General features: G+C 42.7%; 1 protein-coding gene across 1 annotated transcript in view; it reads right to left on the bottom strand.

Moving 5' to 3' along the window:
- szt2 (SZT2 subunit of KICSTOR complex) overlaps positions 1–26,169 on the bottom strand; it is a 151,860-nt gene that overhangs the window by 90,567 nt on the left and 35,124 nt on the right. Inside the window, exons 25-41 of the mRNA XM_074636837.1 lie at positions 23,994–24,132; positions 23,006–23,314; positions 22,625–22,832; positions 20,891–20,938; positions 18,412–18,539; positions 17,303–17,570; positions 13,416–13,587; positions 13,160–13,252; positions 12,841–12,919; positions 10,774–11,058; positions 10,359–10,494; positions 9,079–9,195; positions 8,895–8,964; positions 5,557–5,742; positions 3,158–3,379; positions 2,631–2,883; positions 1,871–1,945 (exon numbers count right to left, since the gene is read on the bottom strand). Coding sequence (XP_074492938.1) covers positions 1,871–1,945; positions 2,631–2,883; positions 3,158–3,379; positions 5,557–5,742; positions 8,895–8,964; positions 9,079–9,195; positions 10,359–10,494; positions 10,774–11,058; positions 12,841–12,919; positions 13,160–13,252; positions 13,416–13,587; positions 17,303–17,570; positions 18,412–18,539; positions 20,891–20,938; positions 22,625–22,832; positions 23,006–23,314; positions 23,994–24,132 — 2,788 coding nt within the window. The remainder of the gene's footprint in view (positions 1–1,870; positions 1,946–2,630; positions 2,884–3,157; positions 3,380–5,556; positions 5,743–8,894; positions 8,965–9,078; positions 9,196–10,358; positions 10,495–10,773; positions 11,059–12,840; positions 12,920–13,159; positions 13,253–13,415; positions 13,588–17,302; positions 17,571–18,411; positions 18,540–20,890; positions 20,939–22,624; positions 22,833–23,005; positions 23,315–23,993; positions 24,133–26,169) is intronic.

Here is a 26,169-nt window from a genome sequence, read left to right on the forward strand (position 1 = left end):
CAGACACGCTCCCGACAGGCAGATAACTTGCGTCTAGTGTGAACACCCTAGGCGTGCATCACGCAGCCATCACGCGACGCTGCCGTCACGCGAGCCTCATGCGGGCAGTGTGCCCACGGCTTGAGAGCGTCTGTCTCCACTGTGAATCATCTGCTGAGTGTTTGATGGTTATTTATTGGTGCTTTGGAACGTTATCGAACAAAGACAAAAGCTCCCCCCTCGTCCTAAAATGGTCCTAAATCGATACTAGAGTACTTCCTTGTTTTATGAATGAAGCGGTACAGTTAAAGCAGCAGTGCCGTGCGTGTCAATTAGCGATGATCAGTGGCGGCCGGCCAATAGAGGGCCACGGGGCCTGGCCCCACCCACCTTGAGCCACCAAAAAAAAATAAAAAAAATAATAAAATTATTAATTATAAAAATTCCAAAAATTGTCAATATGTGTGTTTTTGACCTATGGAATATACCCGTAATATTTGTAAAATAGGATAACTGCGCCAAATATCTGCTTTCCTCCTTGAACTCTCTGCTAGTGCACCTCTCAGCTGCTCTGCTGCACGTGCACTTTCTGGGGCCAAATGGATTTGGCCCAAGGAAGGCGGGTCTAATAAGCAGTACAGCCAATCACTGATTAAAGATATATGATTACAAGCATGAATGACATACAATTCATCCAATCAGCGCCGTAAAAAAGACTTCCGGGAGGGCCAAACTGATTTGGCCCATGGTGTGCGCGCGCACGTTCACGTGTGTCTCTCTCTGTTCTCGTCAGGGCTCATGTCAGTTCTCGCGGGATCAAGACCTTCCTGAGAAACACCATGACACAGGATCGCCTTAATGCTCTGGCTATGCTCTCCATGGAGAAGAAACTTGTCAGGAACATGCCTGACTTCAATAAGAAGGTCATTGAGAGGTTTGCCACTCAGAAGGACAGAAGAGCAAAGTTCCTTTATAAATGATCTGTCGTATGTTATATTAACATACTGAATTGTATGAATAAGATGTCCTTATGTCAGTGTTGGAATAAATGATAAAAATGTAACTGCAAAGTAGTAATGCGTTTTTGATACCTTTTTTTGCATTGAATCGTACTAGGATGTTTGTTGAAATTGATTGGCCCTACCCAAAAAAAAATCCACCAGCCGCCACTGGCGACGATCATCCCTGCAAACTCCACCCCAAAGTTCGGCTACTTTCAGAAAGTACTACCCCCCCACCTGGGCCTTCTTTCGAGATAAAATGTCTCCAGAACTTCGTTTAGACCCCGGTCGAAATGCAAAGAGTTCCTCAAAAGGTTCTTAGTTCCGGGGGAGAGATCCTGCGGTGGAAACACGACTTATAATTATTATTAAGTCACTTCACCAGGCTCCATTTCTGCCTCTTATTCAGAAAATGTAATGAGGTGAATTGTCCACAAGATGGGTCTGTTTATCTGGGTGAAATGTACTACATATATTTTATATTGGAACTGTGTACCAGCAGCTGCATGGTGCCGAGTTCCAGCCGAGCTGGTTAGTTCCAGTTGCAAAAAGGTTTTGAAATTCAGTAAAATGTATTCTTAGAAACCCAGACAAAAAAAAAGACTTAAAGTTGGACCCACGGAAATCAATGGAGGTGTTTCTTCACAGCGAAGGAGAAATTTACATTCTTTAAGTTTGACTGAATGGCAGCCATCAGGTTCTCTGCTGGGAAATTCATTTTGGTCTCAAGTGTTTTGAATGTGGAAGGGAACCTGCGTTGTATAGGTAGCTGTCATATTGTAGGTCTATATATAACTAACAAGCTGGTGAGAAATGACCAACTCATTCTTCACACCTCTCCAACACTGATCACGCTGGTCAAACATCATTCATCTCTGTGCAGCACTTACCCTGCATGTCTGAGTCCAGACTGCCCTGGCTGGAGACCACGCTCTGGACTCGACTCGGCCGCACTTTGCCACAGCCTGAGGAAAGACCGGAGTGTCACAAATCACAGCCAGATCACACAGTCAGAGCCTCAGAGGGCACGCAAGCAAGCAAGCAAGCACGCACGCACGCACGCACGCACGCACGCACGCACGCACGCGGTTGTATGCTTTGGTCTACAGTATAGAGGTTGATTAAAATCGAATTACGTCAATATGAAACTTCACCAAGACATAGACTGTATATAAAGATGGACGACATGACAGCTCTCCCAAAGTGAAGCCAAAACATCTGGATCGCCCCCTGGTTGCTGGCTGCAGTGTAGGTCATAAATCCAACCCCCCTCCAACTAAAAAGTCAAAGTACACGTCAAATACATTTTTCCCAAAGATGGTTTCCACCCTGCCCCTGAGGAGATGTAACTTTAACTCTCCATAACCATCACCAGTCTGTGTAATAGAACATGTTAAACGGCCATCAGCTGCCGTGGTGCTAATGTAGCAGCTAGGTGGCTAATGCTAGCGAGCTGTGGCCGTGCTCGGCTCATGTGATCCCCGCTGCGCAGACTCTGGCTCCAAATGACATCAAAATCTGAAGATGGCAGCTCCCGTATCCGGAATATTTTGGCTTCACTTTTGTACGGTGGGAGGAAGTGGAGACGCGTCGTCCATCTCTAGATACAGTCTACGATCTACGATATAGAGGCGTGTCTGTTAGACTCACTGTGAGAGGCCGACTGCATGGACTCAGCCAGGCTGACACTGGACGGCGTCCTGGGGGGCGAGGTGGGCTCTATGCAGCGTTCAGCGTGGAGCTGGGAGGTACCGGACTGACCCCTGTCCCCCACCATGCTAACTGAGCTCTGAGAAACCGCGTCATCTGCCTCAAGCTTCACGGCTCTGATCGGCTTGCTGGTTTCTGCAGCCGTGTCACTGGGAGCGTCGGCAGCGTTGCTGATGGACTTCCTGTCTTCACTCTGCAGTTGGACGGAGTTCAAGTCAAAATAAATGTAATTTTCATATGAACATGTTTCACTACTGTTACTCAAACATAGGACATCTCAGGACTGGACGCACCGGTTGGTGAGCTTTGAAAATGCTTTGCAATGATCTCAGGTCAACCCTGTACTAATGTCGTTTATATGGTGCAACATTTGATCCCAGGAAGTGTTGGCTAACTCTACCATGACAAATGCGAACATCAAGTGTGTATGTTACTGTTGCACATCACTGTGAAATGCCGTATCTGACCTCACTGTCTGCCTGAGCCTCGGCTTCGCTCTCCAACATCACGTCCTCCGCCCGTTCTCCGGCACCGCAGGGGTCGGTGTGCTGCGGGGGGTCTGCGGTGCTCTCAGACAGCCTCTTGGTGGCGTGGATCCTCTGAGGGTGCAGTCTGCTCAGGGACACGTAGTAGAAGCTGCCCTGCTCTCCATTCAACACGTAGCCAGAGAAAGACATTCTGCGAAACTCCTGCGGGATCAGACATTATCCCATCATGCATCCTGACGATGTGTCCAAACACTGATACAACCACGTACGCTCTTATAAGGACAAGTACCGAGTATTCATTTACTGCACCGTGAAGGAATAGTTCACTTGTTTGTAAGTAGTATATTCAGAATTATAGCTGCAAATATAATAATGTAATAACGACGGAGATTTACTGACATTGTTTAATTCTTTTTTTCTTATACCGCTTTCACACTGAGGGCTCGACCAGGGTTGAAGAAACAAATCACCGGCACTCACAGACGAAGTGTCTTTTTAGTTTATTCTGGGCAAACAAACAAACGCGTTTCAGCTATAAGCTGTCATCGGCGTAATAACTCAAGACGCAATGCCAGTTTTAAATATTCAGGTGAGGCACAGACATCGATCAGGAAAGAGACTGCATGATTACACAATAGGATTCATCCGTGGACGCACCGCCAGGACGCCGCCTCTCACAACAAAGGACAAGTGAATTATAAGAAGCAACCCAACAGCAGCTCTTCATTCAAACCCTTCAAGCTTTCAGTCATATGAATCCAATGTGCTTCTCTCTGTAGAAGAAGTCTGTCCCCACCACCACCGCCTTTAAGAGGATGTACTGAACCATTTCTATGCCTTGAACTTTAAAGGAACACACATCATGGCCCGCAGAGTTGAAGTGTCTAACACAGGGGATGTGTCATCTTCAACCAGGGTTGTACCAGCATTGATTGTGTGTATGAAAGGGTTATGCTGCGTTGACCGACTCGGCTTCCTAACCCAGGTCGAGAGGTGGTTCAGAGTCAGACCGGGGTCGGATCAGGATCGATTTCAATGTGAACGGCACGCACCAGGGGGGCTAATAACTGGAGTGGGACAAATCGATTCAGTTGCAAATGGGGGCGCACATTCGTATATTCGCTGTAGCTCAAACAAACTGCGCGATGGCAGCAGGAATGTTTTTTCTGATATATGATAAATGGGTACTGCAGATAGACAGAGTAAAAAAGGTTCATGAGTTTATAGTTCATAGTGTTACGCCCCTACAGAAAGGGAGGACTTATGTCCTTTAAGGCACTGGAAGGTTTTTAATGTGAAACATCTGTGTAGGAAGTATTGAAATAAGCTTAACATCTAAAAAGTAGTAGAACAATCTGGAACTGATTAGTAAGTGAAAACAGAATAAAAAAAAAACATTGAAAGCTTGGCTCCCTACTAAAATATGATCAAATAAACACTTTAAACTGGTTCAAATAGTATTTGATAATTTACAGTAGGACATAAATACATACGAACGTGTGAATAAGTACTGACAATGAATATGTGGAGGTGGCATATTCCTTAAAGGTACTGTTTGTAAGTCCTAACACGTATAAATCATTGCGGGTCGGTGTCCCATGCGCGCTCTCGTGTGGCTACGCTGTTCAGACTCAGACTCCCAACACAAACTACACAGAAGCACCAAAACCTCAGAGTTCTATCTAGTGAAGCCCGTTTGTTAAACAGTGTTAACTCTTCCTGCTTCAGCCTCCCGACCGCGGTCAGAAGACACAGAGGAGACGGTAGCTTTGGTCTCCAGGACCGGAGTCTCTGCTGTACTCTGCTCCTCTGCCCGCCTTCACTCACACACCGCGCTCGTTCTCGCTCGCTCTCTCGCTCCACCTCTCACGTGCATGCGCGCACACAACACACTGCAGAAGAGTAACGTTATCGTCTCCGACCAAAACTCCGGTGTCTCCCGTTCCCTCCGGCTGCGGTCGGGAGGCTGAGGCAGGAAAAGCCAACACTAGGATCAGCATTGATTCATGGAGAGACCTTCGTCTGGTCAGCTAACATTACTGCCAAGCAGCTGAAATATAGAGTGATATTGTGCTTTTAGCTGACGTGTGTCTCCTCACTGTTTTGATCAATGCTCGTTCATGTCTATGTAGAGCGAGCGCGAGCAACAGCACGCTGACTTTCTTTGACTTTACGGCCACAGGTGTCGCTGTTAACAAGACATTTCTGATTCTTACATAGAGCCCCTTTAAAAGATATTTAAGAGAACCTCAGTATGATCAGCGATCATACTGAGGTTTTCAGAAAAACTGTGCTTCACTTCCAGTTTTAATCACAACATTCCTGGAGTCGTGTGTGTGTGTGTGTGTGTGTGTGTGTGTGTGTGTGTGTCCCCTTGCCTCTTTGAATTTTTCCAGAGACTGCTCAGGCCCGAAGACAAACTGCAGTGGGACATCTTCACAGTGACAGTGAGGTCGACCGCTGGAGCGCAAAACGTGCTCCGCTACTTTCTGCAGCGTGGCCGAGCTGATGACCCGAGAGTGACGCAGAGCAGACACTATCTCGTCCTCCAGCAGCCAGCGGATCTGTAACACACAGAGAGCAGAACCAAGATGCGTGTGCAGTAAGAGCAACAATATGGACCTCATAGTTTTCAGTGAAGAATAAGCACACACCCCTTCTAATATCAATAAGACTAAAGCTTGCTAGCAGTTCCTAAAAGCTGCAATGCTCCTTACAAAGAGGCATTTAATATGTCCATGTTCAACTAAGTATTTACACACTTTGCGGCAACATATCACGTTACCCTGATGATGCCAATTGTGTTTTTTTTATTTGATGTATTTTATTGCCTATTTGAATGTCTTCCAGGCTCTTGCCTTACAAGACTAGAGGTAACTGTCAAAAAATATTTTACTTGTTTTGCTCAAACTTCATGAAGCAAAATTAAAAGAACAGGTTGATGAATATACCAGGTAGTAATGTAGTCTAATGCTTGCATTCCTCTGATTCCATGTGTTTATTATGGACCATCTTAAAAGGGACTGTTTGTAACTTCTTAAACATATAAATCATTCCGGGTCGGTGCCTCATGCACACTCGCGTGTGTCTACGCTGTTCAGACTCAGACTCCAACACAAACTACACGGAAGCACCAAAACCTCTTCTTTGTAGCTAGTGAAGCCCGTCTGTTAAACAGTGTTGGCCGCGGTCGGAGGACGCAGGGGAGACCGTAGCTTTGGTCTCCAGGACCGGAGTCTCTGCTGTACTCTGCTCCTCTGCTTGCCTTCACTCACACACACACCGCTCGTTCTCACTCGCTCTCTCGCTCCACCTCTCACGTGCATGCGCGCACACTCCACACTGCAGAAGAGTTAGTTTAGCTCTGAGAATATCTAGTGAATGAACAGTGGACGTTTGTGCAGAAATAACTGCTGCAGCTCCTCCAGACCAACAGAGGTTTCCCGTGTCTTGTGAAGTGACGGGGCTCCGGAGAGAGAAACGTTATCGTCTCCGACTGGGGCTGCGGTGTCTCCCCCGTTCCCTCCGGCCGGTGTCGGGAGGCTGAGGCAGGAAAAGCCAACACTAGGATCAGCATTGATTCATGGAGAGACCTTGGTCTGGTCAGCTAACATTACTGCCAAGCAGCTGAAATATAGAGTGATATTGTGCTTTTAGCTGACGTGTGTCGCCTCACTGTTTTGAGCGATGCTCGTTCATGTCTATGTAGAGCGAGCACAAGTGCGAGCAACAGGACGCTGACTTTAGTTGAATTAACGGCCACAGGTGTCGCTGGTAACAAGACATTTCTGATTCTTACATAGAGCCCCTTTAAATCCTTAATGTGAATGTTAAGGATTTCTTTTCTTTTTTTTTGCCTCCTACGAAACGACACGCCTTGATCCCGCAGCCAATTTGCTTCACGCTCGGTGTGAACGCGACTTTAGAATCTTACCAACGGTGAGGCTGGACATGTAAAGTTTGTGCTACGGTCAAAAATATGACTCTGTTGTAGGGATGTCACGGTACCAGAAATCTAGTAGGCTATACCAATACCAGTGAATTTCCACTATTTTACACTATTTTACACTTCCACTTTTTTACCACGGTAAAAAAAAAACAATAAATCCCATGTAATGTGTACATGTGTCTATATAGAGCCTCAGATTGCAGTAGTTCAAATTCACTGACATGGTGACATTTCACTGGGGAAAGGCTACCAGATGTGGGACCAAGTCATTGTTTTGCAAGTCACAAGTAAGTCTCAAGTCTGTGACTCGAGTCCCAACTCAGGTCTCGAGTCCTAAACAAGCCATCTGAGCTCTTCACCAAATGTAACGTGATTTTAACAGCAGAGTAACTGGATCCAACTGGTGCTCAGTAACATGACGTTAGTTCTTCATGGTTTTCTCCTGAAATTTGATTGGATGTTGTTGGATTGGTTCAAACTAAGTGGATCTGGGGAGTAAAGTGTAAGATAATCAAATGCAAGTCTCAATAACATTCACCAGAAATAAAGACTCCAATAAAAAAGATTTAGCAATAAGCAACAAAAGATAGAAATTCAGTTTGTTCAGTTTTTTTCCCCCACGAGTGAATCCTCTTCTCGAACATTAAGGATCTTTGCATCTCTGGATCTCGCTGCTGCATGGCGCTGTTGTGTGTGTGTGTGTGTGTGTGTGTGTGTGTGTGTCAAACTCCGCAACAGAGAGCAGAGGACAGAAGCAGCAGCATTTGGCGCTTGGCGGGTGTTAATTTCTGACCCTGCAGGCATCGTACGGTACCGTCGGTACTGTAGAAAACGAGTACCGTCACGTTTTTAGAATTTTGGCATCGACTTGGTACCGAAGTATCGGTTCTTGTGACATCCCTACTCTGTTGTGTTACTCAATTTTCTAAACCACTAATCCTGTTCAGAGAATGTTAATGTCCATTTCCAAAGGCGATATGCATCACTGATTTCGATAAATACATCAAAAATGTAAATTCAATATGATGTATTTTTAACTGATAGCATACTTGTGAACTGGCTCAGGGTATACTCATACGCTGCGTATAAGAGTTCAAGTTTGGCATTTTGGCCGTCGCCAACTTGTTTTTTTGTAACCAGAAGTGACACGAGAGGGTGGAGCTAAGTACAACCGAATACTGAATAAGACATTTTTAGGCAACTAAAATGTTAAAATGAACTTTCATGAAGTGAAAACACACTGTGAAAGGGTTGAAGTTCCAAGACGAAACCACGGACAACTCCCAGACCGGACAACGCCGTGGTAGCGACCTGTTTGTCACAAGGTAGCCCCGCCCTAAAGCATCCCCTGCTTTAACGTCTATCTGACTCTAAATGGGACCATAATTTACTAAATGAACATCATGCTGTATTGAAGAAGACTTGAAACTAGAGATTGAGACCATAAACTCATGTTTACAATGTTTACTGAGGTAATAAATCAAGAGAGAAGTAGGTTAATTTTCTCATAGACTTCTATACAACCAGACTTCTTTTGCAACCAGATGAGTCGCCCCCTGCTGGCTGTTAGAAAGAATGCAGGTTTAAGGCACTTCCACATTGGCTTCACTTCTCAGAACTGGAGGTTGCATCCTGGGTATACTGCATATTTGGGTAAAGCTAATAATAAGTGAAGGTACTCTCTTCTACATGTTGTATTTATTATGTGTTGTACTGCATTGCTGTATTGCTGCTGTAACAGCTCACATTTAGAAGATTAAGACTCACCTCGTCCATCGTAGCCAGAATTGCTAACTTGTGAGGAACAGGGAGTTTGGATAAGGGGTCACTAGAGGCTCTGGTGGAAGACAAGATATGTATCAGAAAAACAGATACCTCCGGTGATTGACACTCAGAGTCAATCAGAGAAAGTCCAGCTAGCATATACAGTATATGTGTTGAACAGACTCACCCATCAACACCAGCTCCCCTCAGACTGTCCAACACCGCCATCAGCTCCTCATCAGAGCGATAGGAGGAGGGCTGTCCTGGTGAACGATTCAGGGACACACTGCTCTCTGAGGTGTACCTGCACACAGAGAGGAGATCTGACGTGCTACACCATGCTTCCATCACCACACTTCTTCTAAGGACAACATTTACAGCGAGACGCAGTATCGTCACGTCACATCGGAAGACATGCACACAAAGCTTCATGACAACTTTAAAACAACGGTTCGTCCTCTACCTTTTATGAAGTTATCATGTGTTATTGCCGGTTTTAATAAAAAATTGCTGAAACAATCAATTATCAACAGAGTTTCCAATGTATTTTCTGTGGATAGCGTGATCCATTAATCGTTTTAGCTCTGTTTCACACTATTCCACTGGTTGACAGTTGATGGCTGTAATACGCCAAGAAATGATTGGTCAGCATTTCCGGTCTTCCGCATCTGCGCTGTCAACGTCTTCACAGCGTCCCTGCAGCCGGTGACTCACTGGATGTGTCGACTACACAGAGGTTAGCGGCACTTCTACCGGGGACTGTATAGTTGTGACATCACATCCTTACGGAAGTCCTGACGGCTCGTTTAAAAGTCCCATATTGAAAAAAGTGAGATTTCCATGTCTTTTATATTATAAAGCAGGTTTAAGTGCTATATAAATACTGTTAAAGTATCAAAACGCTCAATATACAGAGAAATACACACAGCCTGTATTCAGAAATTGTGCGTTTGAAACAAGCCGTCAGGATTTCTGTCCATTTGTGATGTCACAAATCTACAATATTTAGACCATTACACAGTTTTAAACGTAAACATTCTAAATGTGTCCCAGTTTATTTCCTGTTGCAGTGTCTGTAAATAACATCAGCTGACAGGAAGTAAACATGGACCCAAACTGTTGCCTAGCAATGCAATTACGTTGAAATGAACTTGAAATTAAGTTAGTGAGCTGAGTTAGTAAACATGACATATTTCTGTTAAATATATATATATATATTTATATATAAATATATATTTGAATCATCATTACCAATGTTTTATGAGAATGTAAATACATTCAACATGTGTGTTAGGCCGAAGTTATATAAACAATTGTTTTTGTTTGTTTACAAGAATACTCCACAGAGTACCTTTAATAGTGCAATGTGATCAGTGAGTTAAGAATCAAGATTAAAAAATGAAATCAAACATTCTCTTCTCTGGCAAACCTGCTGAGTCGTAGCTTGTCGCTCACACTTTGACTCACCTGTTATGATGAAAATCAGCCATGACTTCAATCTCCAGAGGTAGCGTCAGGACAAAGATATCTAATGTAACTAAGAGCTCGTTCAGATCCACAGACTGTAAGGCCTCGGCATTCTCCAGGCAGGAAATGATCTCACCTGCAATCAGGAAACTGTAAGAAGCACTGCAACAAAAGCTGTTGTCTCAAGTCTCAATATTTTACAGAGGGAAGATGGAAGGACAAAAGTTGAGGAAATAGCTGTTTTGATGAATGAATGAAGGTGCTAACTTTTGATTCTAAATTTCAACTTCTGAATATTAGAAAAAAAATGAAAGTAATTTTTACGATGGGACAAACCCAGAGAATCTTAACCAGGCTTTTGTGTTAACTTTGTGTGTCCCTGTTCTAGGAAAGAGACAATCAAGGCTGTACTCACCAAGGCAGGTAGGCAGTGTTTGTATGGGCATGGAGCCATGGCAGCTTTTCATATTGACAGAACAAGTGACATGAACAAACAGCGGTGGCATGTCCAGCTGTGGCCCCTCGGGCTCCAGCAGGGAGTCTCCCTCCAGGATGCTGAAGGAGTCCTGGTCCTGGTTGACGGTGTTGGAGTCTGACAGGGACTGGTCGTCACCCTCTCCGTGGGAACTGGTGCCTGGTTGCTCCTCATACTCCACCACCAGATCTGTGTCGCTCTCCGTCATGATGCAGCACATGTTTTCTACACACAAAACAACCAAGTGGTCATTATGATATCACTAGATGAGGAGTATCTCAACTATGGGTCATGGGTCAAAAATGAAATGACCATAATGCACTGTTGTTACACCAAATAAGGAAATAGTTCAGGTTTTATATGGCATCTGTACATGAACAAACATATATTCCTTTTGTTTCCCATAAAGTCATTCACAGACAAAGAGATGTGCATCCTGTATTATCCTGCATGGTAACGGTACTTATGTCCTCTTGTGAACAAACGGTTATAAAACTCCGATAACAGAAATCTGAATAGTGTAGTATAGTCACAACACAATAGTGTTTCAAGTATTGTCAACACCAATCACAGATCTAGAGCAGTGGTTCTCAAACTATGGTCCACGTACCACTGGTGGTACGCGTGCTCTCTCTAGTGGTACGCGGAGGAATCTCTGACTATCGATTCCTCTTATTGATGCTTTCCCACAGTTACGCTGCACAATGAAGCATACGCACGCTGTCTCATGTTTCAGTTTGTTTTGGACCGGAGACACGGCGGAGAGAAAAAAAAGCTCTCAGCAGCATGGCGCTACTAAACCTGAGGGTGTGCACCCTGTTTATACCTGATAAAGCTTCACTGTGAACAACAAACCTGTGTTGAAATCAGCAGGAGGAGAGTTAGTAACGTTAGCTGTTAGCAGCCGTTAGCAGCACAGTCCTGACTGGATGAATACCGGAGATCTGAACGTTAACGGAGGTGCCATTCAGTTATTATTATTATGAGGCGTTCAAAGTCGGCTCAGGGAAAATGACTATCGGGCGAAGGTAAATTACAACGTTATCATGATGCGTTCAAATGTAATCTCGTAAAATGTAGTTTTGGTGAGAAATTTGAATAAATCCAGTTGTTTGAAGGAGATGTTTTCACATCAATATAAAATAGTTATTAGAGACAGAATTATGAGCTGTTTAACTTCCTAATACTAGCGCTGAGCAGCTTGCAAAGATTCTTTAAATCAAAGCAAATATTTAAATAATCATAATCATTTGAATTGTGTGTTTTTATGCAAACAACCACGATAAATGAAAATAACAAAGTACAGTACAGTACTGTGACCAGTAGGCTACCCTCCCTGCACTGAAAAATAGGGCTTTTTGGACCTGCAGTGTTTTTATATTGTGGCATGCTGGGGGATTCTCTGTTTTGTTAAGTTTTGTCAATGGAAACATTACTACCCATCGAAATCCATCGGTACCAACCATGTCATACTAGCTTGTCACGAAGGAGGCTAAATAATGCTCCAAACTTGGGGTCACTTGAGGGGTCCCTTGACCTCTGACCTCCAGATCAGTGAATGTAAATGGGTTCTATGGGTACCCACGAGTCTCCCCTTTACAGACATGCCCACTTTATGATAATCACATGCAGTTTGGGGCAAGTCAGTCAAGTCAGCACACTGACACACTGACAGCTGTTGTTGCCTGTTGGGCTGCAGTTTGCCATGTTATGATTGGAGCATATTGTTTTATGCTAAATGCAGTACCTGTGAGGGTTTCTGGACAAAATCTGTCATTGTTTTGTGTTGTTAATTGATGTCCAATAATAAATATATACATACATTTGCATAAAGCAGCATATTTGTCCACTCCCATGTTGATAAGAGTATTAAATTCTTGACAAATCTCCCTTTAAGGTACATTTTGAACAGATAAATAAATGTTTGTAATAAAATAATATATTCTAATCAATTGGCAGCCCTATAAAATACGTAATTAAAGCTTAACATTTGTGAATAATCCTCACCATCCTCAGTTGCCGGCTCAGCATCTGACACCAGCTCCTCACTGGGTCTCCTCCCCATCTCCCCGTCCTCTGAGTCCTCCTGAGGAGACAAACACAGTGTAAAGGTCCATCCAGTCTAATTAACATCAGCATTCATGTGATGGACGTGAGAGTGGTTTCTCTTTCCGAGCCAGAGCGGACACATGCAGGTTTTCTCATGATCTCTCCGATATTCATTTTCATCTCCAGCGATAACGAGATATGAAAGCAAAGCAAAGTCAGTCCGTCCAAAACACAAGGATAACAATTAGAATGGCAAAACACAACTAGGTCGACTCACCTCTCTCTTGCATGAAGGTGGGCAGTAGAAGAAGTAGTGTGGGTTGGAGGGAACAGTTTTGAAATACTGAGACACGATCCCCATGAATTTATCCTGTTGAATGATTCGTTTGAAATTTGACATCAGTTTCACCTCGTTAGCTTATTAGCTCATGAAGTTACCAATTACTCAGAGGAGAGGCTATGATTCAATGGAATAACCAGGTCTACTTCAAGAATATGAAGAGGAGCTGAATCATTGAGACCTCAGACGATACCTGTATTATGTTGTGCAGATCTGGATACACTTCACACTTGGGCTGTGTTTGAAGCAGTGTCAGAGGGAACTCTGGGATCTTGGCAGACTTGGACTCATCCAGGATCAATGGAGATGTAGGAGCAGAGGACTTCCTTCTAGATTCAGCTTCACTGGCATCCTCCATGTCGATACTATCAACATTAAACATTAATAACTGTGTTAGCTATATGTATACTAAACAACGGTGTGTGGCTTCAAAGGCAACCAGAAGGATGTTAATAATATTCAAATTTGCCTAAAAGTGTTGAACGAATGTGGAGAAAACATTCACGGATTGGTCTCCCACTACCTGGATGAGCTGCCACCTGTAACGTTTAACAACGTGGATGTCTCAAACCTGCTCTGCCAGATGGAGCGTCTGCACAGTGAGATCAGCGCGCTAAGGCACGCAGTAAACCTTCAGGCAGACATCGGCGAGGACCTGCGTATTGTTACTACGACCGTCGATCAGAGTTGCCGTTATGGAGCGTCACTTTGAGCCGAGTCGTGACGGAGGGCGTGGCCCGGATGTATCGAGTGACGCTGACGCTCATTGGTCACTGCTGCATTGCCAAACTCTCCAAAATGGAGCTATGTTGTGAAGCAGGCCGACATATGAGGAATTATAACAAGGGCCAGTCTTCCCCAGCTAAACAACGCGCTGATAGACCTGTGCAGAGGAGGCTGAAGCCTACTGTTGGCACTGGGGCGCAAGAAAATATAAAAGTGGTTCGGACAAAGTTGGCAAGTGTTTTCGCTTCCAAATTCTCACCAGACCTTGATGCAGAGACGCTGTCTAACTATCTTAAAGAAAAGCTTGGCCGTGACATTAGCTGTCAACGTATTGCCACTTCGAGCAACAGATGCAGCTCATTTAGAGTGTGCAATGAATGCAATGATGTTATGGAAATGTATAACCCGGAGCTCTGGTCCGTAGGCTGTGTTGTGCGACGATACTATGAGCCAGAGCCACGCAAGGCAGGAGTTACAGAGTCTGGCGCTAGCGCAGCGATTTCTACACTTGGTGCAAATATGCCGACTGGTGCTGCGGCCGCACTGACCACTGAAACTCTGATGCGTGTTGTGTCTTACAACTGTCGAGGGCTGCACATTGGCAACAGCTCAGGACACAGGGCCCGTCATATAGCTGTTGACAACTTATTGCAAAACTGTGACATTTTGAGTTTTCAAGAAACTTTTCTTTTTACCAAAACAGGATCTGTGAAAACTGAACTCTTTTAGTGACAATTTCCACGAGGCTGGTGAATCCACAACTGATCTTACTATGGGAATAGTGAGAGGAAAGATAGCAGGAGGTGTGGCTATCCTATGGCCCAAAAAGTTGGACTCAGTGATAAGTGTCATCAGGTCTGAAGCTGACTGGTGCGTCGCTGTACAGTAAAAGATTAATAACAAAGAGTGCATTATCCTTAATGTATATACACCTTATGAGTGTCAACAGAATGAGAATATACTTGCTTTTAGAAGTTCCTTTATACCTGATAGTCATTCCACAAGTGTTTATGTGGTTGGTGATATGAATGCTGAAGTGTTCAATGTTCGCTAAACACATGTTGCAGTTTTGTGATGATAACAATCTTATATATTATCTTATACAGACGTAGGCAAAATTGTTGGTACTCTTCCGTTAAAGAAAGAAAAACCCACAAAGGTCACTGAAATAACTTGAAACTGAGAAAAGTAATAATAAATAAAAATTTATTGAAAATTAACTAATGAAAATGAGACATTGCTTTTGAATTTTGGTTCAACAGAATCATTTTAAAAAACAAACTAATGAAACTGGCCTGGACAAAAATGATGGTACTCTTAACTTAATATTTAGTTGCACAACCTTTTGAGGCAATCACTGCAAACAAGCGATTTCTGTAACTCTCAATGAGACTTCTGCACCTGTCGACAGGTATGTTGGCCCACTCCTCTTGAGCAAACTGCTCTAGCTGTCTCAGGTTTGAAGGGTGCCTTCTCCAGATTGCATGTTTCAGCTCCTTCCACAGATGTTCAATAGGATTTAGATCAGGGCTCATAGAAGGCCACTTCAGAACAGTCCAATGTTTTGTTCTTAGCCATTCTTGGGTGTTTTTAGCTGTGTTTTGGGTCATTATCCTGTTGGACGACCCATGACCTGCGACGGAGACCAAGCTTTCTGACACTGGGCAGCACATTTCGCTCCAGAATGCCTTGATAGTCTTGAGATTTCATTGTACCCGGAACAGATTCAAGACACCCTGTGCCAGATGCAGCGAAGCAGCCCCAGAACATAACCGAGCCTCCTCCATGTTTCACTGTAGGTACAGTGTTCTTTTCTTTGTATGCTTCATTTTTGCGTCTGTAAACATAGAGCTGATTTGACTTGCCAAAAAGCTCCAGTTTTGTCTCATCTGTCCAAAGGACATTCTCCCAGAAGCTTTGTGGCTTGTCAATATGCATTTTGGCATATTCCAGTCTCGCTTTTTTATGATTTGCTTTCAACAGTGGTGTCCTCCTCGGTCGTCTTCCATTAAGTCCACTTTGGCTCAAACAGCGACGGATGGTGCGATCTGACACTGATGTACCTTGACCTTGGAGTTCACCTCTAATCTCTTTGGAAGTTGTTCTGGGCTCTTTGGTTACCATTCGTATTATCCGTCTCTTCAATTTGTCATCAATTTTCCTCTTGCGGCCACGTCCAGGGAGGTTGGCTACAGTCCCATGGACCTTAAACTTCTGAATAATATGTGCAACTGTAGTCACAGGAACATCAAGCTGCTTGGAGATGGTCTTATAGCCTTTACCTTTAACATACTTGTCAATAATTTTCTTTCTCATCTCCTGAGACAACTCTCTCCTTAGCTTTCTGTGGTCCATGTTCAGTGTGGTACACACCATGATGCCAAACAGCACAGTGACTACTTTTCACCCTTTAAATAGGCAGACTGACTGATTACAAGTTTGAAGATACCTGTGATGCTAATTACAGGACACACCTTAGTTTAATATGTCCCTATGGTCAAATTATTTTCAATCTTTTCTAGGGCTACCATCATTTTTGTCTAGGCCAGTTTCATCAGTTTGTTTTTTAAAATGATTCTGTTGAACCACAATTCAAAAGGAACAGCTGATTTTCATTAGTTAATTTTCAGTAAATTTTTATTTATTATTACTTTTGTCAGTTTCAAGTTATTTCAGTGACCATTGTGGGGTTTTCTTTCTTTAACGGAAGAGTACCAACAATTTTGCCTACGTCTGTATATTATCCCGACAGCTGCTCTTACCTGCAGATAGCTATTCGTACAGAAGTGAAGCCTGGCACTCAACATCATGGCTTGACCATTGCATTAGCACTATGCCCAGGCTACTCTGCGACCAATGAACATTCTGTATGAGACTGCCATGTCTGATTACATAGCATTTGTTATGATTCTTGATATTGATAATCTTCCTGAGATTATTCTGGTTTTAAGACCCCGTGGGAATCAGAGCGCTAGATATTTTTTTAATTCATGAAAAACTCTAAAATGAGCATTGTCAGGCGCGGAGACACCGTGTTCCGTCTGTCAATCCATATCCTCCGCTCCGTTTCAGTACTACGAACAGCGCCACACCCACACACACACAATCTAGAGCCTTCATTGGTGTGACTGTGAATGAAGATCAATTAATGAATCACTAGTTCATTGTGTGCTTCCCCAGTATCTTGATGAGCATATGCAGATCTGAATAAGTTAGAGTGCTCATGCGCACAAAACTTCATTGGGATGGATTTAAAAGAAAAAAAAAGAATGAAATTGAAAGAAAAAGGATTTGTTATTCACACTCTCTATGTAATAAACCATGTTTAGTATTCATTCATATATTTTGCCTTACCTGGACGAGGAGGCCATGGCAGCCCTGTCATCTGCTCGGTCCTCCTCAACCTCTCCAATGATAAAGGTGGCAGGGCTCCTTGAAGGTTTTGGATTCCCTCCCCATCCTGGGGTCTCACTGTGCTCCTTGAAGACCCTGATGTGTCCACAGAGGGTCTGCAGGAAGGAGGTAACGTCGATCTCCTGCAGGGATTCTTCGCAGTAGTCCATGGCCATCAGGACGTCCTGGGAGCTGATGCTGTAGGACTGCTGGAGGCTGCGGTACACACCTGGGGACCACAGTGAGGAAACCAATCGCTGATGATCACGCACCCACCGACTTTCAGTTCTATTTTTAAATAACACAGCTTTGTCTTAAAAATAGAAGAGTCTGATTTGTGTAGCATTGTACCAGTGCAACTTAGCAATTAACCAACCAAATTTTCAAACGAAAGTCAGTGAGTTGACAATGGTTTTCTGGTGCAAATACCTTTATGTACAGTATGCCCTCATTCAGAGACACAAGACAACAGCTTCCCCGGGATGGAGGACGGAACGGAAATAAATAAATGACTTGATAAATTAATAAATATGTCATTAAATGAAGCAAAAATAATATTAAAAATAAATGTAGCCATTCATTTATTGATAAAATGTGACACACATTAATATTTCAGTTTTAATTTGCTTATTTATTTATTTACTCTTCTGTTTAATTTTCAGTTTTAATTTATGTATTTATTTTTTATTATTTTTTTTAAATGTATTTATATATTTTTGCATTTTTTTAATTAATTTTGGCATTTATTTTTATTTTATATTTATTTTTAAATCCATATATTTATTTATTTATGCACAATTTTCCCTTTGCATTTCACCCCTTATTTATTTCCCCAAACTTATTTATTTCTGTATTCCTTTCTTTATATATTTCTTTACACATTTTTTTTACATTTCTTTATTCATTTCTACCTCACTATGCAGGTGGTGGAGAAGAGTCATAGTGTAAATACTGGACTAGGCAATCTCTGTACCAGCAGAAAATAATGGTGCAGATTTTATTTGACTTCAATAATTTGTTACTAATATAACTTCTTCTGAGTGTATGTTGGTGGACGGGGCTAAATCTACCTCTGACGTAGCTCTGGTGGTAATGCTCTTGCAGCAGGCTGCAGTAGTTGGCGAGCTCCTTGTGTTTGTGAGGTTGACCCAGCAGGTCGGTCCAGGGGGACGGACTGCTGCGGTCCTGAGACAGTGACCTGCCAGAGGACAACAGCACAGCAAATACACAGACAGGAAATGAGCATACTCAGTTAGAGGATCTATGCACATAACATTAATCTCATATGAGTAAAAATGCAATGTCAGTTCAAATACAGACAGGTTCATTCCGTGTCATTTTGCAGAAGCATTTAGATAGCTTTAGCCCAGATCTCCACTACAGTAAGCAAAGTTCAAGGAGCCAACAAGCCTGTGAGGGACAGATGAACCTCCACAGCATGCGTTTGAAGCGTTGTATTTGGGAAAAACAAATTTGGACAAAAGGGAAGAAAAAACAGGAAACCGGTGAAAAAAGACCTCGATCACCAAAGTGTTTTCATCCATGTAACAGCGAGGTGTCAAGACAAACTGCTGCGACAGACACATCCACCTGCAAAGCTGCAGTCAGACCAACTGGAGAACAATAAACAGTGACAGAAGTCAACTTTTACTTCCACACACAATTAGTGAAACTCACCAATTTAAATGTATTGAATTTGCATTGTTGAAAAAAAAGGTTTATAGTTATATATCAGGGCTTTCAATCGATTCAAATATTTAATCGCTATTAACCGCATGATTGTCCACAGTTAATCGTGATTAATCGCAAATTAATCACACATTTTTTATCTGTTCAAAATGTACCTTAAAGGGATATTTGTCAAGTATTTAATACTCTTATCAACATGGGAGTGGGCATATATCCTGCTTTATGCAAATATATGTATATAGTTATTATTGGAACTCAATCATCAACACAATGACAGATATTGTCCAGAAACCCTCACAGGTACTGCATTTAGCATAAAACAATATGCTCAAATTATAACATGTCAAACTGCAGCCCAACAGGCAACAACAGCTGTCAGTGTGTCAGTGTGCTGACTTGACTATGACTTGTCCCAAACTGCATGTGATTATCATTGATTAAAGAAAGAAAACAGAATAATTCTTCCCTCTGGTGTGAACTTGGCGTGAGAATCTCTGGCATAAACTAATATTCATCCGTTTTTATTTATTCTTGCTCCTGCTTGAGTATTTCTTTCTCTTAGGGCTCTTCATTTCTATCTCCTTCTCTCACTCACTGGAGGCCCTTTCTAGGTTTTCTAGTGTCTTATGATATCAATATCTTCATTAGTTTCTAGCTTTAAAACTGAGCCTGCTACAACCTAAAAATCGCAAGTTGCATTAATGCGTTAAAGGGGCTCTATGTAAGAATCAGGAATGTCTTCTTAACAACGACACCTGCGGCCGTTAAGTCAACGAAAGTCAACGTCCTGTTGCTCGCGCTTGTGCTCGCTCTATATAGACATGAATGAGCATCGCTCAAAACAGTGAGGCGACACACGTCAGCTAAAAGCACAATATCACTCTATATTTCAGCTGCTTGGCAGTAATGTTAGCTGACCAGACCAAGGTCTCTCCATGAATCAATGCTGATCCTAGTGTTGGCTTTTCCTGCCTCAGCCTCCCGACTTCTGCAGTGTGTAGTGTGCGCGCATGCATGTGAGAGGTGGAGCGAGTGAGAACGAGCGCGGTGTGTGAGTGAAGGCAGGCAGAGGAGCATGGACTCAGGTCCTGGAGACCAAAGCTACGGTCTCCTCTGTGTCTTCTGACCACCGTCGGGGGGGCTGAAGCAGGAGGAGTTAACACTGTTTAACAGACGGGCTTCACTAGATAGAACTTTGCGGTTTTGGTGCTTCACTGTAGTTTGTGTTGGAACAGCATAGCTGAGCGCACATGGGACACCGACCCGATTTATACGTGTAAGAAGTTACAAACAGTACCTTTAAATAAATTAGTGGCGTTGAAACGAATTTGCGTTAACGCGTTATTATTGATATACAAATGGTCATTTTGGGGGTGAAGTATTCCTTTAATGCTAAACTCTGTGTAAAGTCATGACAACGACAGACAAAAGACAGCTGATTCATTGACCAGTGCTATGAGCCAGCATTCCATACACGGCACAAGGTAAGTGAACAGCAATGCATTCTGATTGGCTTATTCTGGTGATAAATACATGCTGCACAAACCTTTAGTGGATTTGGGCCTGTGTTACTCCAACACTGACAAATGTGAAGAGGGAACTAGTTGTTGTGTTCAGTGTGTATGTGTGCATGTGTGCATGTGTGTGTGTGTGTGTGTGTGTGTGTGTGTGTGTGTATGTATGTAGCAACACAAGCCTGAGGAGCAAGCACAGACAGACCCAGGAAGGAAGGACGGCTTCGGAGCCTGTATAGTGTTAGAAAAGCAACACGTCCCAACTCTACAGAAGACAAGCTGAGCAGCACCTCAGCAGAGAGAGAGAGGGCAGGAGAGCAGAGATAACAGAATCGAGCAGCGCTACCTGAACTTCACCTGCTGACACATCTCCCAGGATTCAGCATCTTGAGCTCTGTTCTCACACATGAGACACACATGTTAACAGCTGGACTGCAACTTCCTTCTGACAACATTCATGAGTCAGTCGTTTCATACAGTGGTGGAGAAATTACAGGATGGTCCATGCTTATTACAACGTGGCTCTTCTTTATGTAGCCCTGTCCATCATCTCTATCGGTTATGATAATAAGGTACTCAGCAAAGCAATTGCTGAAATCTGGGAACATGGCAGCCTGACTACAACAAAGCGGTCAGAGTAGGGATGTCCACAATTAACCGTTTAACCGTTAACCGACATCAAGCATTTTAACCGATTAACGCTATCGGTTAAAACGGTTAAAAAAAATATTAATAATTAACTCAAAAGCTGAGCGGCTCAGAGGAGTGGCTCGTCTCTTTAAGGAGAAAAGTTGGTCCACCTTAACGGCCCACCTTAAGAGGCGGAGCCGGAGTTGCAGGATACAGGAAGTTGGCTCCGGTCTCTGGCTCGCTTGAGCAGAGCGGAGGAGTTGTAGTTTCGTAGCATTTATTCACCGACAAATAAACTGTACACACACTGCTACACCTACGATCACAGCTAGAACGCCACCAACAACCTCACACTCACCACCAACACACACACACGGTCTGTTGGACACTCGCTAAAGTTACGCCGGGCAGACACACAGCTGACAACCTGCTAAACTAAACTAAATGTGTGGTGGAGACTTTTACTGGGAAAGTGGCTGCATGTCCGCGACACTACACGCAGCATCGTAGCTGCTAATTTAACGCTCCCGGACAGGTTAACTGCGAACATCTGTTGTGCTCCTGCAGCTGGCGCACCGCTGCATGCGAGGCACAAATCTTGTCGGTTAACGGTTAATAATTATTTTCAAAATGAGCATCCCTAGGTCAGATGATCAGACACTTATCCAGATTATCTAAACCACTGTCAGTTTACATGCACGAGGATCCTAGTTTTGCATCTAACCTGGTTTTGATCATATTTGTGTTATGGTGTTTACATGGAACATGAGAAACCTGGTTCCTTGTATCCCTGTATACATGATCACAACAGTATTCGGGTGCTTGGTGTGTTGGGCCGTTCCAATCACACAGCTCAAAGCTAGAGTTCAAATCTTCTTCAAAAACAGTTTTTTGTTATATTTGTTGAAATTCTCATTACATCCAAACAACAATCAATAATTTGGCCTTCATGAAATCATTGGACAGGCCATCTTATCTAGCTGCGTGCACTTATTGCGCCTCACCAGAGTCTTCCACAAGCTGCTAGCTATGATATGTTTCTTCTTCTTTTTAGTGACGTCTGTGGTCCCAAATGTCAGAAATGACCTTGGTGAGTACACCATCATTACTGATAACAATGATTGACAAAACAACAAAAATAATGAATAATTAAATTGACGACATAGTAAGTTTGCAATAATGCCATATTGTCACTGCAAAGATCAATTCTGTTCACTATCGTACTTGTGATTTAGGAATTAGCTGAACAGTGGAGCTGATCATAGAGTCTGGTTCTGCTGCTGTTTGAAAGGCATGTGACGTCTGGTAAATAACCTCACATATGATCCCATTGATCCAAATCTAAATCTATTATCCAGATTATCACTGGAATTCCTTGAAAATCTTTTCACATGGCTGCCAGTTCTATTTCTTTCTGCCTTTGTATTTCTACCTGCAGGTGAGCACGTACCTGAAGAAGACGTCCTTGGGTTGGCGGCTGGAGTTGGGGTGTACCAGTTGCTCTTTCAGGTGCTCCAGGGAGCAGTTGTAGACGTAGACTGGACACTTTAATTGGCTGCTGTCACTGGTACTCTGCTGGGAGAGCTGCCTGCTGAAGCTGATGTGGAAATCTGCCTTCTGTGGTTCAGAGAATTGGACACCTTCTTTTTCACCCACATCTGGAAAGTTAAAAATATATATATATATATATATTCCCCAAATGGTTCAGCCCTACCTGTTGAGTGTAAAATACGCATGGTAACAATGGAAGATCTCAGTTTGGCGACAGTTAGCAAGTGTGTGGCGATGCTTAACTTCGGCCCTTAACCCATTTTGGACTGGACTGACCGACCTGAGCCTGGAGTCCCGGTCTTCGTCTCCCAGCTGTCCTGGTCTAGGATCAGGGAATCGGCGGGCCCGGTCTGGCCCTCGGACCGTGGTGAGAGCAGAGGGGACCTGGCAGTGAAGTGTCCACTGCTGGAGCTCCTTCGCAGTTTACCGGCCAGACTGAGGCCGGACTCGGACCTCTCCAGCCCGCTGGTGGAGCCAAACAGGGAGTCAGCTTGAGATTTGTTGCTGGGAGTCAGAGTGTCGTCCTCCTGTGTGCTGACGTTACTCTGAGGCTCTATCTCCAGCCCCGACGCCATCAACATCAGAACATCTGCAAAAGAAACACAGTATCCACATTTAACTCTCGCATTATGAAGAATGTGTTCAAAACCAGGGCTGTCAAAGTGAACACGATATTGCGATAACGCGATAATAACGCGATAATAACGCGATAACACGATAATAACACGATAACGCAAATTTGTTTTAACGCCACTAATTTCTTTAACACATTAAAGTAACTTGTGATTTTTAGGTTGTAGCGGCTCAGTTTTAAAGCTAGAGTGAAGATACTGGCATCATATGAGACTAGAAAACTTAAGGAATCCATTGGTACCACAGCTGTTGTTGCCTGTTGGGCTTGCCATGTTATGATTTGAGCATTTCTATATTTATTTTTATTACATACATACGTTTGCATAAAGCAGCATATTAGTCCAGTTGATAAGAGGATTAAATACTTGACAAATCTCCCTTTAAGGTACATTTTGAACAGATAAAAAATGTGTTATTAAATTTGCGATTAATCGCAATTAAAGCTTCAGTAGGCAACAATTTTTTGGCCTCTGCACTTCCTCATGGCTCTGTTTTCAGGCTTTAAAAAATCGCATATTTACTCCATTTCTATCCACTGCAGCTTTAACTACAGACAATCATGCGATTAATCGCGATTAAATATTTGAATCGATTGATGGCCGTATTGAAAACCTAAACCACAACTGGAGGTGTACCTGTGAAGGAAGCTGGGAGGAAGGTGAGGATGATCTGCTGGGAGCTGATGTACTTGGCATAGCACCTCCACTGTGGCGTAGAGCAGCTCCTCTCCCCTAGCAAGGGCTCTTCATCCACAAGGTCTGCGTTACTGAAACTCTGCCAAAGAGAGAGGAAACACATGTTTACAGTATTACTGCACTTGTAAGGACTCAATAATAGAGAAGTACATTTACACATAGCTCCTGTCACAGCTCCCACTGCAGATTTCCATTGAAAAACAATTTTTTTAAATGTTATTATTTTAAAAAGGAGCAGTGTTTACGATTTGTGTATATGATATATGTAGATATAAACGGCTCGTTCGAAGGTAACGAAAACAAGTTTCTTATTTTCAGGTGATTATACACTACAGAAAACACACTTATTAATATTATATCTCTATTTCTGCCAATAGATCCCCATAAATGCTACACACTGGTCCTTTAACATGTTCTGTTCAAGATTATCCACTGTAAATTCTCAAATTGTGGTCGGGCCCTTTATTTACCTCGACTGCAGATAGAACCAGGGAGATCCAAAAAAACTATTTGAAAAGGGCTTAAATTACTGTTGATGCAAACTCAACTCTTGCTCCATGTTTACCTGTTGTTCTTGATAAATTCAGTATAATGTACATTTTCACAAACCCTTCCCGCAGCTCAAAGGGAATTAGAACCTTAACCTTCTTCTTCACCCGTACTGTAAACCTGCTGTCCTCAGATCTATACAGTAAATCCACATCTTTAGAGAAGCAATACTGTAAATAGACCAGTATGAAGGTGTACAGTAGGAGAGAGGCTTTATTTTTAACTAGGGCTGTCGATCGATTAAAATATTTAATCATGATTAATCGCATGATTGTCCATAGTTAACCACGATAAATCGCAAATTAATCACACTTTTTTATCTGTTCTAAATGTACCTTAAAGGGAGATCTGTCAAGTATTTTATCCTCTTACCAACATGGGAGTGGGCAAATATGCTGCTTTATGCAAAATATGTGTATATATTTAATATTGGACATCAACTAACAAAACAAAACAATGTCAAATATTGTCCAGAAACCCTCACAGGTACTGCATTTAGCATGAAAATTGCGATTTCTCTGGGTTTGTATATTGTTGGAAATATTTGGGATAATGTAAGTATACAACTCAACAAAATATAAAACATAGATCTAGTTATTTTAAGACTTTTAAAGCAGAAAAGTTGAATATTATACCTTTTAATGGATGTCCAGTTATTAACTTTGTATTTTTAGGGCTGTCATTTGATTCAAATATTTAATCCTGATTAATCGCATGATTGTCCATAGTTAATCATGATTAATCGCATGATTGTCCATAGTTAATCATGATTAATCGCATGATTGTCCATAGTTAATCATGATTAATCGCAAATGAATTGCAAATTTTGTATCCGTTTGAAATGTACCTCAAAAGGGAGATTTGTCAAGTATTTAATACTTAAAATTAAAACACAGAAGCGGGCAAATATGCTGCTTTATGCAAATGTAAGCATATATTTATTTTGCTTTGAGTGGTCGGAAGACTAGAAAAGTACTACATAAATGCAAGTCCATTTACCAAGTCCATTTCATTTATTACTAGAAATCAATTAACAACACAAATCAATGACAGATATTGATCCAGAAACCCTCACAGGTACTGCATTTAGCATAAAACAATATGCTCCAATCATAACATGGCAAACTGCAGCCCAACAGGCAACAACAGCTGTCAGTGTGTCAGTGTGCTGACTTGACTATGACTTGCCCCAAACTGCATGTGATTATCATAAAGTGGGCATGTCTGTAAAGGGGAGACTCGTGGGTACCCATAGAACCCATTTTTATTCACATATCTGGAGGTCAGAGGTCAAGGGACCCCTTTGAAAATCGATCACCATGCCAGTTTTTCCTCGCCAAAATTTAGGTTTTGTTTGGAGCGTTTTTTAACCTCTTTTACATGGTTGGTACCGATCTAATGGAAAACTGAGCCCACTGCAACCTCAAAACCGCAAGTTGCGTTAATGCGTTAAAGAAATTAGTAGCTTTGAAATGAATTTGTGTTAATGCGTTATTATCGCGTTACCTTTGACAGCCCTATTTTTAACATGATATGAGACCAAGTGTTCCCTCTCAGACTACTCTGA

The sequence above is a fragment of the Sebastes fasciatus genome, chromosome 5 (assembly GCF_043250625.1).
Source record: "Sebastes fasciatus isolate fSebFas1 chromosome 5, fSebFas1.pri, whole genome shotgun sequence".
Lineage (NCBI taxonomy): Eukaryota > Metazoa > Chordata > Actinopteri > Perciformes > Sebastidae > Sebastes > Sebastes fasciatus.